Source organism: Lactuca sativa, chromosome 8 (genome assembly GCF_002870075.4).
Source record: "Lactuca sativa cultivar Salinas chromosome 8, Lsat_Salinas_v11, whole genome shotgun sequence".
Taxonomy (NCBI): domain Eukaryota; kingdom Viridiplantae; phylum Streptophyta; class Magnoliopsida; order Asterales; family Asteraceae; genus Lactuca; species Lactuca sativa.
The window spans coordinates 104,043,683-104,061,196 of NC_056630.2; the positions used below are offsets into that span (position 1 = coordinate 104,043,683).

General features: G+C 35.4%; 1 protein-coding gene across 1 annotated transcript; it reads right to left on the bottom strand.

Annotated features, from left to right (window-relative positions):
• Positions 1-297: 297 nt before the first annotated feature.
• Positions 298-8,258, bottom strand: LOC111909600 (exocyst complex component SEC5A). Its single transcript, XM_023905388.3, has 21 exons — positions 7,305-8,258; positions 6,943-7,091; positions 6,650-6,738; positions 6,366-6,560; positions 6,164-6,291; positions 5,924-6,082; positions 4,400-4,504; positions 4,041-4,115; positions 3,716-3,853; positions 3,308-3,496; positions 2,930-3,043; positions 2,707-2,833; positions 2,436-2,646; positions 2,246-2,358; positions 1,950-2,160; positions 1,752-1,845; positions 1,427-1,504; positions 1,307-1,363; positions 1,016-1,165; positions 761-955; positions 298-684 (listed from the first exon to the last, which is right to left on the bottom strand). The coding sequence occupies exons 1-21, from the start codon at positions 7,635-7,637 to the stop codon at positions 475-477; spliced, it is 3,120 nt and encodes a 1,039-aa protein (XP_023761156.1). The 5' UTR covers positions 7,638-8,258; the 3' UTR covers positions 298-474.
• Between the last annotated feature and the right edge of the window lie 9,256 nt (positions 8,259-17,514).

A 17,514-nucleotide genomic window follows, 5' to 3' on the forward strand; every position in this document is an offset into this window, starting at 1 on the left:
AAATTCTAGGTATAACTTATGAGAAATAAATATTTGATGCTTTAATACATTTGAAAACATATAGGGTTTCCATACCAAACATGTTGGACTCACGACGTAATTGGATTTGTTCTAGAATAAGGTACAAAATGTACATCTTTGACATATCACACCATTAACCAAATCTATATATTTTTTGTCATGATTTAATTTTGACTCTCATTTGTGTAGATCATATGCAATTACAAGAAACATCAGCATATAAAGTAGTGACCTCTTACACTATAATGTTAAAAAGAAAATTATGTATAAATATTTTTGGATAAATTAATTAAATATTACATAACATGTCTCCTTTATAGTTATTATAATCGGCACTATCCAAACAACCTAAAAACAATGTATGGAGAAAAGGATACAGGTCATATACAAATTTAAATAATAAATATGAATAAAAGAACTTGTTTCCTCCTACAAGCAACTTGAATCATAAAATCATCTCCATCTATGAGCAGCAACTATAGCCTGTGCGCCCACAAAAATCCCACTGGAAGCATCCATTGAGCCTCTAAATGAAGCATAAGCTACTTTTACCGATTCTGGAGCAAACTCCAATGGAAACGACTCCATAAAACATGCAGTGTTTATCCGAGTCCTCTCAAGCTCAGATTGTAGCAGTTCACTGCTACACTGTTGAGCAAGTGCCTATCAAAAAAACACCAATCACAATCAAATTTACCCCAGTTTGTTACATAACATAACATAACACAACAAAACTCACTATGAGGTCATCGGGTGATAAAGGAATTTGTTGTTTATCATCTGCTTCATCACTTCCGCGTCGCTGACTCGGAGAATCACTAGCTTCAGGGGAACCTTCCATGGCTTTCTCTAATAAAATCCCTTGTAGTGATTTTAGTGATTCACTTGCATCCGATGTGAAATATTGATTTAATATTGTCTCAAAGTACTCAAGCTGCAACATAGAAAGGCGTTAGTGATTCACTAGCATAAAGATATCAAGTAGAGAAATTACCTCAAGCATGAGTTGGCAATATCCATTTGCATCCAAAAGCTTAAGATCTGTGTCTTGATGTTCACGAAAAAGGCTGAGTAATGTGTCAATTAGACCTTCCACAAGTATTCCAAGGGTTTTGTCAAGCAAGGGCTCACAACCAGCAAACACCTGGGACGATTAAATATTTATTTAACTCCACATTTAAAATACTTGATAGTATAAAATACGCCTCCTCAATGTAAAATGACCATTTTGCCCTTGCTTTGCTTTTTATATAATGTACCAAAAGACGAGTAATAAAAATGTTACCTCAGCATGGACAGCAACAAGAGTGTGCATTAACTCGACAGCAGGGTCCCTTACACCCTGAAGAGGACAATATGGTAAATATTTGAACATAACTCAAAGATTGAAGACATGTTGGCTCACTTTTACAGCCGGAGCTCCTCCCCATTGTAATCCAGCATCTAACAAATAGTTTGTAGCAGCTGTTCTAATATAATGTGCCTAAAAACAGTAAACACCATTGTTAAGAACCTAACAAGAAAGGTCAAAGGGTCAATAAGTAAAAATCCAATCCATGTTCTTTGTATGTCTATTTTCGATGATGAGGGCATTCATGTCTTTTGCATATATTATATGATCGAGAGCAAGTTCATGTCCCACTTCTTTGGGTTAAACAAAGTTTCCATTTTTGTCCCAAGTATGCCAGACACAATAAACTTTGAGTCAAATTGGCAACAAAAGAATACACCTTTGCAAAAGTATATTGTGCAAGGACTTTCTCTTCAAGTAGAGAGAAAGACTCATCTAATTCTTCTCTATCTTTGTCATCATCTTCTCTTCCCCTACAAGAATTTATAAATTTTAACTAAAAAAGATTTCTTTCATTCTTTATTTGAATTAAACTTAACAATAAAAAAGAGTAGTTTCATACTTTCATTCTACCTACCTTGCCTGCAACCAAACATGGTTGTATTTGTTGTACATCTCACGGGAAAGATCATCTTTACAAAATCCAATATTACTTAAAACCATCAACAACTGTTGATGTGGATCATTAATACTTCCAAATGAATTTTCATCAAAAACACAAGGAATGGATGAATTTTCTTGGTTTGATATATTCTCTCCAATCTCACCTCCAATCTGCTCCATGTGGCCTAATAAAATGCATGCATCATAAGAATAAAGAAATACTAATCAATCATTCATAGGATATTAAAACATCATAAAAACAAGTGATACCAGCAAACCCTAGTAGACAATTGAAAAATGAGAGCCTAACAGATTCTTGAGCTTCTTGAAGCAACATAAGGGTATCTTCTGATGTCGCTTCATTCCTTAAAGACTTCATCATCCTGAAAAAAGATTTACCATTAAAACTAGGATCCTATTTTCATTTCTTTTTATTACAACATTTTTATTTGTGTCTTACATATCAATCTGATCCATTGCAGATGCCATCACTGAACGAAAGGCTAATGGGAATGAAGAAATAGCATACTGAGATTTGTTCCTTTCTAAAACAGTCACTGGGACCCACGATTCATTTTTAGAAATCTCTTCAATTGAAGTTCGCATCCATGAACAAAGCCTTAGTATATAAATTTTTGTGCTATCAAACAGAAGTGCCCGAAGAGATTCAACTGTTGTCATGGAAAGTAGTTAATTTTAGTAATAATATCAAACAAAAAAAAGTAAATAACCTGCAATTGTTGGTGCTGCTTCTTTTGCTTCAAAAGCTTGGCATGCTTTAGATATATCCATTATTGCATCACTCATATATGGGAAAAGAACATTTGACTCCTCAAGATCATTAAATGATCCCTGAACCTGAAATATAAAACAACATGCAAGAAATTGCAACGTAGTTTTTATTTATATTTGCATTATAGAAAATATGAAAACAATCTTAAAAAGAACTTTTACCTTGGATTCATATGCTGATACAGTATTGTGTATCATTCCAGACACAATATCAAGAGAATGACTAGAGTATCTTCCTTCTGTTTTTTCCCCTGTTTTATTTTGTTCAGAAGAAACCTGGGAAGTTGGAGGAAAAAGTGTAGACATGATTCGTTTTCACAGTTGAGCATATTTAATAATTTTCTTTGAAAAGGGCAAAATGGTCATTTTACATGGACTTAACATCCTTTTTATAAACCAAGTGGACAAAATGTTTTATGAAACATTGAACTATGGACCAAAAAGAAAATAACTATCCATTTTGGACCATGTACGAAATGAAATCTAACAAATATATAACATTAATTTTGCAAAGGTAAAGTTGAAGAAGGGAACATTTACCTTTGCAAATTTTCCACTTGAAACAGAAAGGGCAACTTTCCACAAAGCTGGTATGTGATGGATAATTACAGCTGTTAATCTTCTTATATACCTTCCTCTAAGAGCATCAAGCTCAACACAACTTAAATCACTTTGTTGTGAATCTACCAACAAGTTGTTTGCATGTTGGAGGGTGGAATCACCATCTTCCTAATAGTAGTATATAACACAAGTAATTAAGATCACAAAATATGAAAAGGAAGTAAACGCCCTCCTCATCTTTATCATTGAAAATAGCCTACAAATCTTGTATAATCCTGTGTAAAAAATACAACATAAGAGACTGGACAAGCTTTCTGGGGCTAGGTTCAGTGATGAGGATGAGGAGGGCATTCACGTCTTTTTGCGCAGACGATGAGGATTGCTCACAGATTCATGTAAGTCTTGCTGGATTTTCTTCCACTTTTCGTCTGACAAAGCTTTCTCATGTAGCTTATCTTGTAAGTTTTCCATCCTTAATTCATGATCCAATGTGCACATCTCAAGCAAACTTCGAATCCTGCGATTCTGATAATCAAAAGATGTTCAAGTTATTAGTGTGTAGCCCAATTATAGCAATATCGTTCAAATTCAAAGAAATTTTCACTACTAGAATTGGGTAGATTTTTCAAAGTATAATGCCTTAATGAGAAAAACTGAAAACATAATCTTGTAATACAAAGGAATAAAGGTAAGATATAATAGAACCTCTCACCTGTATAGTAAAATAACGCCTTACAGGATCTGATCCAGGTTCTAGCTCCAACAAAAGTCTCACCACATTCTCAAGCTACAAGAAATGTTATCAAAATTCATGCAATGTAAAAAAACCATTTAAACCCTAAAAATACTATCCATGTCATAGTTATCTTTGATTATGTTTGTAACTTCTATAGAGTTATAGCAAAGCGAAGCAATATGTAAAGTGAAAGAATATAATAGACTATTGTAGTTTGTGACTACATTTATGTTTTAAAAGATATTAGTGGATTGGATTAATGTAGGTATGTAACTACTTAAATAAACAGAATATATGTTTTTAAACACCATAAGAAAAGCATATATTAGCCTTACATTTGTTACATCTATCTGTGGATCTTCCATAGACTGGTAAAGCATGGTTTTAAATGCATCCATCACCTTTTCAACCTCCTCAAGGACACGTTTTAGTATTCCAACCTGTAACTTACATACTTAATATGAACAACTTACTTTACAAGTGAAAAACAAAATACATGTCAATGAAGCAAATCATTTAGTGAAGTCTCAAAATAACATTATCTCCAGCCACAACAAGCAAGTGCCAGGCATAACCATAAAGAAATATATACAAAGGTTAAATGCAAGAAATATCAATTTACTTTTGTTTGTTTGTTTACTATAGCATCCTACTTTCATTTCTTCCTAGTACAACATTGTACTTTGAAAAATCTATCAGAGTATAGCAATGTCATCAAAATACAAAGCAATCTATGTTAAAGATCATCATTATCCCAATAGAACCAATATTATTATCTAGAATAATTTAGCTTGTTCTATAATACTCAAGAAGATTCTAGAACATTATGGAATACTGTGGAGGAGTCTAGAAGACGTCGGAAGACTCTAGAATAATCTAGATATATATGGAAGATCCTGGAAGTTTATGGAACATTCTAGAAGACAATAGAATGTCATAGACTTCTTCAGAACATGATAGAATGTTCTAGAAACATATGGAAGCTTATAGAGTATGATAGATGGTTATAGAGTTATCTAGTAAGTAGTAAGTGTATACTAGTATCTATAACCTTCCTAAGAGGCCTATAAACAGGTGTGAAGCTCATTTGCTCCAAACCATCAAAGAAGCCTCAAATAAAGAAAAGTGTAGTAGTCTCCAAAATTGTAAGTTCTTCTTAATTGTCTTAATAAAAGTATTGTTTTTTTCCTATATAAAGAGTCGTGTTCAACAATCTACACTTCTATAATTGGGTGGATGTTCAAAGTGTAATATGCTAATAAGAAAATGATTGAAAGCAAAATGCTAAAACTGAGTAATTTCTCAAAGTATGATTTCTAAATGAGAAAACAAATTGAAGTAAAAAAGTTGTACTAGAAAGAAAAAAAAGTTGGATGCTAAAATACACAAATAAATGAAAGTACATCGTTATTTCTTGCATTTACCCCTATATTAACATATAGTGTTTCTCATAGTAGTTTGGTTTTGTTGGTTTAACCACCCAAATAACTTTTTTCTGGTTTAACCATTAAAAGTTTGCTTTTTTTTTTTTCCAGAAAAACTCTATAATTTTTATTTTTGGTAATTAATTATAAAAAACAATCTGAAGAATATTCTTCCGATTGAAGTTGTTTTATAAACAAAGTTTAATGGTTAAATCATAAAAAAATCTTCCAGTACAATTTCCAAAGTATAGTGGTTTTATATAACTAAAAGTTTTATGTAGTGGTCTTTTTGAAAAAAGAAAACAAACTTTCAGTGGTTAAACCGAAAAAGAACCAAAGGATATATAGTGTCTTTTATGGAATTTAACATGTTTAAAAAAGTTATCTAGCTCAAATAATGTTCATGAAAAAAAGAGAGAAATGAGAATAGAATACATGAGAAGGAAGGGCAATTGACTTTGCTTTGTTGTATTCTCTAACTGCCAAGTCATATTCCCCCTTACTAATATTCCCACGGATGGCACCCGGTAAACTGAATAAAGTTCGGAACCTCTGAAGCGTTCCTTGAACTGCTCTTATCTTCTCTGCTTGAGCCTAATTAAACCATCATTTCATATCATAAACAAATACTTATATACATATATGTAGATAATGATAACATGCATGATTTCCAACCTGTCTTTCAAGTAAGGGTTCAAAAGCCCGATAAGCCACAGAATTCACTTTTTCCACACTAGTATACAGATGAGAGGTTCCACAACCATCAGGATCTTCCTCTATCCTTTTCAGTTTTGACTCGATATCTGTAAACAAAATACATATATCACAACCTTATTTACAAATCATTATACAAACATTGTTCAAGAGAAATAAATACCATCAATAGTGGTTTTGCAAGAGACAAAGCAATCAAAATTTTCTTTCACAAGCTGTTTTCTATCTTGAGTGCGACCCAATAGGTCACTTTTCAAAGCCACAGCACCAGACTCCAAGTCTGCTGCAGCAGTGAATTGGTGTATGCGAGTAAGGAATAATTTCGGATCAAACCTCTCTGAGAAAAACATCAACCTCTCTGCAAATTAAAATTGTTAACATATATACTTGTATAATTGTATTCAATTCAAGTAATAATTGCAACACTATTTTATAAAGAATAAGTACCTCGAAGGTCTGAATTCACTCTCTCTGACTTGGGTGGAGAATTTAATGAACGTTCATCAATCAACCTCAATGTTCTGTTGTCTATAATCCTAGTATTAAAAAATTAAATCAACTTTAGTAATTATAAACTATAACACATTAAAAAATGATTCAACAACCTTGCATTATCAACATCAAAGCATAATGAGTAGATTAAAGAACATTCAACATGCAAACAGGAATCTATATTTGTTTAATTAACTGCAAATTATCGTTTAGGCAAATTGTTAGAAGAACAAATTAGGATAATATACCCCACTCCTAGAGGATCTATGCACTCCATGCCACGTGGCAATGACTGTACAGTATTAAGCCCCTTTGCAGTTGTCGTTTGTTTCCTCTCAATTTTTTGAGTTACTGTAACAACTTTCGATTCCCTCATATCACGAACCCTTCGAGCAAGCTGTTCACCACAGGTAAAACTTCAAAAATTCAATAATTCTTCAAGCTAGCTATTTTATTTATGCACGTTGTACTCTTTGAACCTATATTTCCTTCGCACAGATGAAAGTATAATAATAAGAAACGTGTAACCCTTGGTGAAATATCTATACACTAGCTCTAGATTACAGGAAACATTTGAGTGTGTGTATATGTATATGTATGTGTGTGTTACCTCGGATTCATTGACTTGTTTCCATTTAGTAGGTTCCCCTTCGAAGAGTGTATCGTCATCCTTACCACCACCTCCGTTTGAGTTTTTCTGATCACCATCACCAGCATCTTCATCCCCGGATGATATACTAAGCAATTCCTCAGAGTCATCATCCGAATCCTCGGAGGGCTCTTTGCGATGTTGTGGCTTGGTTTTATGGCTTATTTTAGGTAACCCAAACGTTTGCATGAAATTAGCTACAGGTTTTGGTTTTGAAGATTTTTTTGCCTTAGATTTACGCGATTTACCTTTCGACACCACCTGCGATACCTCCTCCTCATCGCTGTCGCTCATTGTCGTGATTTTAGTATTTTGATTTCAGATTCCAACTGATGAAATTACAGAGAGACGAAAGAAGAGAGAGATCATATATGAGAGAACTGAAAGGAAGAAAAAAAATGATTTGGAATTCTCTTTTTTGCGATTGACTACGTACATTTTCTGCGGTTAATTAGTTAATACATATGATTTATGGGCTTTTTTTCTCTTTCCAAAATTACCTAGCGGTTAAGGGAAAAATCGGCCTGATAAAAGAGACAAAAGAAAAGAAAAAGTCACTTTGTAAAACTCATTATGTTCAAGATGATGACGTGTCACAAAAGCAAGTGAGAACCCAAACGATACAAGAGAATGAGACGGAGAAAAAGAAAACGAGTAAATTAAAATGCAGGCATGATTCATTTTCTTATACGTGACTATATATTTTGACATTATTCTTATATTTCCCATTTTGTTTCTTACGGTACTAAGATCGGAGAAAGTGGTGTTAGACTTTGGGTGGAGGTGCCGTTTAGGGTCAAACATTTTTGAAAAATATTCGACTAATCCAATCCGTTTAACCCGAAATCCGATCTATTTAACCCGAAATCCGATCAGGTTAACCCGAATAATAGCCCTAGCGGTACCTACCGCTTTGCATCAGGTGCTCTCTCTCTCTCTCTATCTCTCTCTCTCTCTCTCTCTCTCTCTCTCTCTCTCTCTTCAAAATAGAGGAAACACTACAATCCTATGTGGAATTGAGGCGGAGAATTTTGACATTGATAGAACCATGACACGACACCCTCCAACCTTATACTTGTCACCAATATCAATTAGGTAGGGTGAGTTAACATGAATTTTAAAAAATAAACAACTACATATTTTATAAAAATATACATTTCATCAATTAAATAGAAAGTTACAATATTTGAAACATAATGTATATTGTGACTTAACACATGACTTAAAACATCACCTAAAACATAGACTTAAAAGTTAAAACATAAGATGAGCATACATTCTACTAATCTTCCAAATTATATTGAGATTGTTAATGTTATGATGTACTAAAAAATGGAGGTTGATACGTATATTTATAGTGGTTGAAATAAAGTAAAAAAACAGATAGTTTTCTTTAAATAGTAAAATGACATTAAGTATGGTCACATGTAGGTGGAAACATACATGCACTCTTTCTCTTCTCTCTCTCCTTTACAACCCATTAACATGGGGCTTCTCTTTCATCGGCATGTCACCATGGCGGGCAGTGTTTGTCGATCATGCCACCATAGTGTTGAGCTCTTAGGCGGCTCACTCCGCCAAGCCTAATAATAGATGACATGTTGTATGAATTTAATTTTCTATATAATTTTGATTCGATTTAAATATATCTAAATCATATATTATTCTATATGGATGCATACGGAGCGAAAAATCAAGAATAAGTCATTGAGAATGTTGGCGTGTAATTTATGTATGATGTAGCAGTTATAGAAGTAGGATGCTTTGCAATCAATATCATGAAGTTTCCTTTTCACTGTTCAGTATCGTACCCTTCTAAATGATGACAACTTTGAGACCCAAAGAGAAATTATTTATGTCGATCAACTTCGGCTTGTGCCTCTTCAAACATTGGTGGGTGATTTTTTGAAGTTTGACATCGTTGATGCATACCACACGGATGGTTGGTGGGTGGAGAATATTCTCAATAAATAATGCATAAATTACTTACTAAAATAATGCACAAATTACTTAATGTACTTTGGTTTCCAAAGGAAGACATTTTGTTCCATTTTGATCTTCTTAGGAGTTCATCAAGACTAGGATGATGATGTGTGGGTGTATGCAAAAAAGTTGGTTGGCATGCCTTCTTGGACATGTTTGCTTAATTTGTAATGGTTAAATTCTGCATATGTTAGCATTTGAATTGCTTATTATGAATTGTTATTTTATTTTTTGTATTCCTTCGATTCGTCATGCTAACATGTAACGTCTCATTTTTCAAACCAAAATTTCATTTAAAGATAATATTTCATTCAAAACATTCATTCATTCGTAAGGAAAACCATTGTTTGATACTCAAGACCCAAATATCCAAATAAGATTATAAAACAAAAACATACAGAAATCTCAAAACATAATGTCGATGCGCATGTACAGTTAAGCTTTACCCTTCCCACGATATGAAGGTGAACCTGAAAAACATTTAATACATCGTTGTAAGTCAAATTTAGTGATTTCTCAAAAATAGCGCATACAATAATATACATACAATGCATATAAGTAATTACCTTTAGCATAATGCTAGTCTGCCCATTGGCCTTCAAGATAAAGCTAGTCCGCTCATTGACCTTTAGCATAAAGATAGACCGTCGTGAGTATCTTGGATTTTAGCATAAAGCTGGATAATCCTCATCTCTCACATGTAATATGTCGACATATACAAACAAACAATTAAACAATCTAGCATCAACATGCAAACAACTAAGTTAGTCTCATTGTCTAACAACATACTACAACATATCTACATCCTAACATACAAAATATACATACTATAATATATAGTATAGTGAGAAAACTCACATGAGTCAAGGAGCTGAAAAACAACATTCGAAGTCTCGCAGAATCAACTACACACGCCACCTAAACCAAATAGAGGTTAAACCTCAATCTAAGACTCAAACTCATTTTTTGACCAAAAGTCAATGTCAACTATTAACAACCACAACAACACAGTTAACTCTTAGACCATTTTGTGGTCACTAAATGCCAAAAGAGTCGCAATTGGCCTTTGCGACCCATGTCGCGATCCCCAAGAACATGTGTTGTGGTTTACATCCTAGCAGCTTAATCTATTAAAAGCTCATATCAGGTTCGTTTAATGAATTGAATGCATAAATTTTCCAACTTTATCCATTCCCTTGGTTCAAAAAAGCAAGATCTTAAGCCATAACTCTCAAAATGACCCAAAATGACTAAATGTAACGCCCACATATTTGGGCTAGATGATTAAGATATAATAAACGATAAAAATGGAATTTGAATATAAGGTTATTTAGGATAAATAACCTTAACCAAATTTATAGCATATGTGACAAGGATTTCGTACATATAAAGAGCTCTGAAATCCGACTTCGTATGAAGAAGTTATGCTTTTTCGAAGTTTCACAATTAAACCGACACGGTTATGCGACTCGTAAACAGTGAATTTTAGATAGGTTGCTTATTAACCTAAGAGATAAAAATGAAAGTTGTAGTAATCATAAAACCAAGAGCGTACGTATAGAGAACGCCTAAATCTGATTTAATATAAGGAAGTTATGATTTTTCGAAGTTTCAGCGCAACTGTGTTAGCACAGAAATTGAAATTCAAATAGGTTGATTTTTAGCTGCAACAATCTAAATGAGAATTGAAGATCTTTTTAATAGGATTTAATCGATATAAAGATTGTCGAGAACATATATCGTATGGAAAAATATGAATTTTAAATGGAGGTTAGTAGTCTAAGCCTTTTAAAAATAATAAATAAAAATAAAGTGAGAATCAACTGACAGAGTCTAAACAAAAGTTGTAGATCTCATCGATAGCTACACGTGGACATAAATAACATCAAAAATGGAGTTCGTATTGAGAAGATGCGCATTTTTGAAGTTTTTCAAAATACGTTGCACGTAGAGTAGGTAAGTGCGACGTGCACCTTCTAGAAGGTGGGGCGTGGACCACCACTTTGTCAAAAAGTGTCAGCTCCAGATGCATATTTGCTACGCTAGGCATATCACTGTATTACCCTAGGTGTATTCCCTCCTAAATTCCTATAAATAGCTACGCAAGTTGACCCATTTCCTTACATTCACTTCTAAAATTCTCTCTGAATTCCTTTGAGGTTTAAACTCGAATTTTCCTTAGATTTCAAGATATTTAACTAGGCTTTGAAGCATTTAAAAGCCCAATAAATAGAATCTTTCGGTTCTGAAGTTATGTCCGCTCAATTTCCCAGTTTTCGCTAAAAATCTCTGTAAGTTAAGTTACACTTATTTTATTTCAAGTGTAACTTATATTTATGTTCATAGTCGTTATTATGAACATATAAATAAGATTTAATAATAATTTCAAGTCATTATACTGATTGATCTACTTACGGGGATAATGTCTAGGTTGTAATTAGCGATGTGTTTAAAGTGAGATTTCCAAACAGTATACTCGGTATACCAAATGGACCCTACCTCCAATATGATCATACTTGGTTGTTCCTTACTTAATAGATCTTGATGTAGAAATTGGGATAAGTGAGGAATCTAGACTATCATTAGTCTCCAAGAATATAAGACTAAGACCTAGTGACATTCACACTTAGGTCTTATCAAAGGAAAAACTGAGGTGTTAGGCGAAGCTCTGCTCATATCTGTAATGTCCCAAAATTTATGACCAATAATTTTGTTTTTATTTGAGTAACACCATTAACCAAATGTAACATTACAAAATTTTCATCAAATTTAAACTTTTCAAAACAACCCATTTATTAACAAAGTGTTTACAAAAACATTGATTCCCAAAACATGATCTAAAATCAGAGTCTCCCAATATACAATCTGTTGTAAAACCAAGGATGTGCACGGTCACGCCTTCACCTTGCCACATATCATCTGAAGAACCTGAAACCATAAACAAACTGTAAGCACGAAGCTTAGTGATTTCCCCCAAAATACCACCATACAAACAAATAGCACATAAATAACAAGAGCATGTACTGGATCCACAGCTAAAAGACTGGATTAACCATGAGCCCACAGTATGAGCCTGGCTTGCCTATCATGCCCATAACTCATATTTAGCTTGCTCCCAACTCAATCAATCATCGGACTAGAATACCAATGTTCAACCCTCAGTACGAGTTTGGCATACCAACAGATCCACAGCTCGTATCCGGAATGCTACTGAGCCCTCGGTATGAGTCTGGCATGCCTTACCCGACCCTCAGCTCATATCTGGATTGCTCCAATACCCTCAAGCCCTCAGTCGAGTCTGGCATACCAACCGGGTCCTTAGCTCGTATCTGGAATGCTACTAAGCCCTCAGTATGAGTCTGGCATGCCATACCCGACCCTTAGCTCATATATGGAATGCTCCAGGGTTTGTTGGCTACAACACGAAGCAGTACAACCTCAACCCAACACAATATGATGACAGATAACCAACATACACAGATAATCATGCAGACAGAATCATAGGAAGTCCTACAGATCTACCAGACTAGCATATCAATAACTAGCATACTCATGCATATCTATTCCATACTCAACATATCAGCAATATCAGGCTATCAACCAAAGGGCCGACCTTGGTGCCTTCGAACCGAAAGTATAGTGAGGAAAACTCACCTCGATAGCTGAACCCATGAATAATCTAACTGCAGATCCGCTACAAACCTAGTGTTATCAAACAAACAACACCCAATTAACAATTGAGTTTCAAACCAAATCCATTAATCCATAAATGGTCCAACTAATCAGACACCCTAATTGCCCAAGCTCATTGGGCCCACTAAGGCCCAACAAGGCAAGCCCAATAAATAAATACAACTCTAATGAAAGTCCTTATCCCAACCAAGTAAGCCCAAAACTCAGCCAAAACCCAAAATCAAAGCCCCAAAGTCCAATGATCCAAAAATCCCAAATCCCATCTGATCAGACGTACACATGGCGTATATGGCTTGTATGCACGACGTACGTCGCTGGTCCAAAAATGGGCATCGTAGTTGAAACGCACGACGTTCCCTAGTGGTACGTATGGCGTACCCGACGGCCACCCAAAAGTCATTCCAATGACTTAATCCTTTAAGCCAAACATCCAAAACCTCATATTAGCTAAATATAAGTGACTTTATCCATAAAGTCGAAGGCTTTAAGCTTTCGCACGACTTAATGAAGCCTAGTCACCAAAGATGAACTCCAAAGGTCAAAATCATTCCAAAAATGTATTAAAACTTCTTAATACCTTAAGACCTCAATCCAAACTTCCATATCTGATTTCAAGGGACTTCTTCAGTCATAAAGTTTCCAACTTTATGACTTAGCATAACTCAATGGGACCCAAATCAAAACCCTAAGTCCCAAACTTCATCAAATGACTACCAAATCACGCATGGAAGGTTTATAGCCCATCAAAATCCAAACTTTATGACTCCATAACCTCGACAAGGACCAAATATGAAGCTCAAAGGTTTTGGAGTAACTTCTACTCACAAGAACCACCTCAAAGGGACCAAAACCATAACAAAATACCACTTAGATATATCTACATGAAAGAGTTGTCAAGGTTGAGACTTTATACCTCTAAAAGATAGATCTAGGTGCATAAAGCCTGGATTCACAAGATCCAAGTCAAGAAATGACTCTTCAAGAAGTTCCTTCTTCCTTCTCAAGCACAAAAAACACACAAAATCACCATGAAGCTCAAGAAATACTTAAATGGAGGCTAGGGTTTCATTCTTAGGGTTAGAGAGGATGGAGGCTGGAGGAAATGAGGGTTGGAGGTGAGTTAAGGTCTTTAAATAGGGTCTAAGATCCTAAATTAGGGCTTTAATATGGTCTAACGAACGCAACGCGTTCCCTTGGGGGGCGTTCCCAAATGCATCTGTGTCCAAATTCCCGTGTACGCCACATGTACCTCCCTTGTACGCCATGCGTACCCGGTTTGGTCCAAACCCTTCTAACTTTAAATGATCATAACTTTTGTATCCCTTATCCGTTTTCGGCGTTCTTTATATCCATAGAAATGTAACGAGAAGCCCTACACTTCTATAAACTTTATTTAGTTTGAAAACCAACCGAAATTAAATCCAAAATTCATAAAAGGCCCGACCCAACGCCTTAACCGATACCCTTGGGCTCCAAAACACAAACTGAATACCCGTATCATCCAAACCACATCATCCACCTCCAAATAAATCCAAACTCAATTCTTCAAGGGTTCTAAGTGTGCTAATACCCACTCATTGATCACCACCCTGCAATGGGAAACGATTCAAAACAAGACGTTACACCAAACAAGTTATAAAAATCATAAGAGAAATCATATTATGTTAATAATCATCTAAAAGTACATCAGTATCATATAAAGTGGAAAATCATGGTGTGTGCAATGCAATCATCCCGAGCTCTTCCCCTTCGAACCAGAAGTAACTAAAATATAAACTGAAAATCGTAAGCACAAAGCTTAGTTAGTTCCCCAAAATACCACATACTATACATAAATGTCAGCTTATGGCTGAACTGGGTCTGTTTCACCTCCGGGTCTATTTCACTCCCAAGTCTATTTCAACTCACATGTCAGCTCCAGGCTGTACCGGGTCTATTTCACCCTTGGGTCTATTTCACTATAGAGTCTATTTCAACTCAGTCTGTATTTTTCAATTGTACATGTCTATTTCACCCCACATACATGTAGCATACAGGAATACATGCATACATTAAGAGTCACAAAGACAACAAGCACATACAACCCTAGTATCCTATAATATAGTGAGAAAACTCACCTCGATCCACTGATAATCAAATAGATGCTTGGTCTATTGAATCGAAAAATCCCCACACTAATCAATCAAATAATATCCTAATTAATAATTATGTCATAAACCATAAACGAGAATCTAATTCATTAAACTCGACTCCTTAGGATAAAAAGGTCATTTTACCCTTTGCCTTAATCGGTTGAAAACCGAGACCCAACCGAAACCCAAAATGCCCCAACCTTCTAAACTCACAGTTGGGAGTACGCTGAGCGTACCCAGCTCATACGCCCCACGTACTCACCTTAACCAGATTACTGGGTTTGAACCCAGTACGTGCAGCGTACATGGAAGTACGCCCAATGTACTGGTATGTGAGCCAATCCTCCTTTGGTTGGCTTATTCCCTTAAGACCCTTTCGTCCAAACTTCAGATCTACTATAAAACTGTAACATCCCAACAATCACAATAAAAATTTCATTTTTAAAATTAAGAGGGGCCATTGTTTTCAAACAAAACCCATATCAAAATCAAGTATCGAATACAAATATCCCCAAGATCAGTGTATCATAAAATCTCCAAAAACATATTATCGAAGGATGTGCACGATCATGTATTTGCCTTGCCATGGTCATCTGAAGTACCTGAAACAATAAAGTGAAATTGTAAGCCAAAGCTTAATGAGTTACCCTAAAGTACCACCACACAACATATAACAACATGCATATTAGGTCCATAACTAATAGGCCGGATTACTACCCGAGTTCACATCATGAGTCTGGCTTGCCTTCCAGCCCACAACTCGTATCTGGCTTACTCCCGATCCCACAACATGAATTTGGCATGCCTCTAAGGCCTACAACTTATATTTGGCTTGCTCCCAAGTTTTTTGGTCTCTGCATAGAGCAACAACACCTCAACCCAACCATGCAATATCGACATGTACATAACAGACAAATAACCAGTAACAGATAAGCATATAACCGGTTAGCAGACTCACATGCAGATCTATAGATCACTATCACATAACAACATCCTATATACTAGGATACAGTTCTAACATATCGATACAAATAGAGGCATTGTCACACCCCCGAACCAGACGGCGGAAACGTCCGGGGGCTGTCGTGACTCAATTGAATACCATAACATTGAATATATATGAAACAAACAACATTCGTCACCATTCATCAACAGAATACAACCAGTAGTGTTTACATGTCATACATTGTTTGAGATATTACATTTCCAAAAATTAATATTGTTTGGTTCATTCAAAAATAAACTGCAACCGTCACTGAGCATGATTTCCCTTGATTCACTGGTTTCCTGAGAATACAAGTATTTTGAAAAACGTCAACATATGAAATGTTGGTGAGTTCATAAGTAGTGTTTGAAATCGAATGTTTATATTGTTTGAAAAACCACCAGAAAATCCGATATTTTCTGAAAAGAAAAGCTTTCAAAAACGTTTGTGAAGATCCATAGGTATGCTTGTTTGTTTCTATACTTGCAAAAATTGTTCATTTAAGTTGTATGCATTTAAAATCTGTATGTGATAAAAACCCTAGGGAAACCCGATGTTCCCCTAGTTCTTTTGAAATCCGTTGAGTTGCGTTGAAACCATTACAAAAATAGTAGTATCGGTCCCAAGCGACGTTGGAAGGTTCTCGAGCATTGATTATTTACTACAAACCCGCATTACACAAATGCCCGGTTTATAGATATACCAACGATTCCCGAAGGCGTCGTCAGTACTAATCACGTTATCCAATCGCCCGGACTATGAGTGGTCCCACATCCGAAGAGAAAGAGGTCACGAAGACCCCGGTAACTCTATTAACCGGCTGGGGAAAAATGTGTGCGAGGGGTCCCCGACCCGCCTCGTAAAATGTGTAGACTTTTCTAGCAATACCATGGCCCTTGGGGTCCAATGATACAAGCCATTGAAAGTCACCCTACGTTGTGCCAAGTCGGTAAAACTCAACACTTCGTAGAAAAAAAAATGTCTTCGGGCCTTAAGATCAGGTCATTGGGCTAGCTAGGCCCAACAAACAAGATTTTACACTTTTGGGGCCCAAAGATGGTGCGTAGACGTCTGTGCACACTCGCATGTATGTGTATTACCAATCGTTATTTGTATGTATCAAGGAGTTAGTAGTTGTAGATTTCCATTGGCTCGAGACCGAGCCAATTCGTTTAGCAACGACTTTTGGTATTGTAATGAGTTGTATTTCGTTGATAGTTGAGGTGTCATTATTTGATCACATTGTACATAATAAATCAGCCTTGAAATATTTCTGTTTTCAGCCCCTCATTTTTGTAAAATTTACATTTTCAACCCTTTTATTTGAATATTTCCCGGTTTGGTCCTTAAACTATTTTTCTTGACATTTTAACACCAA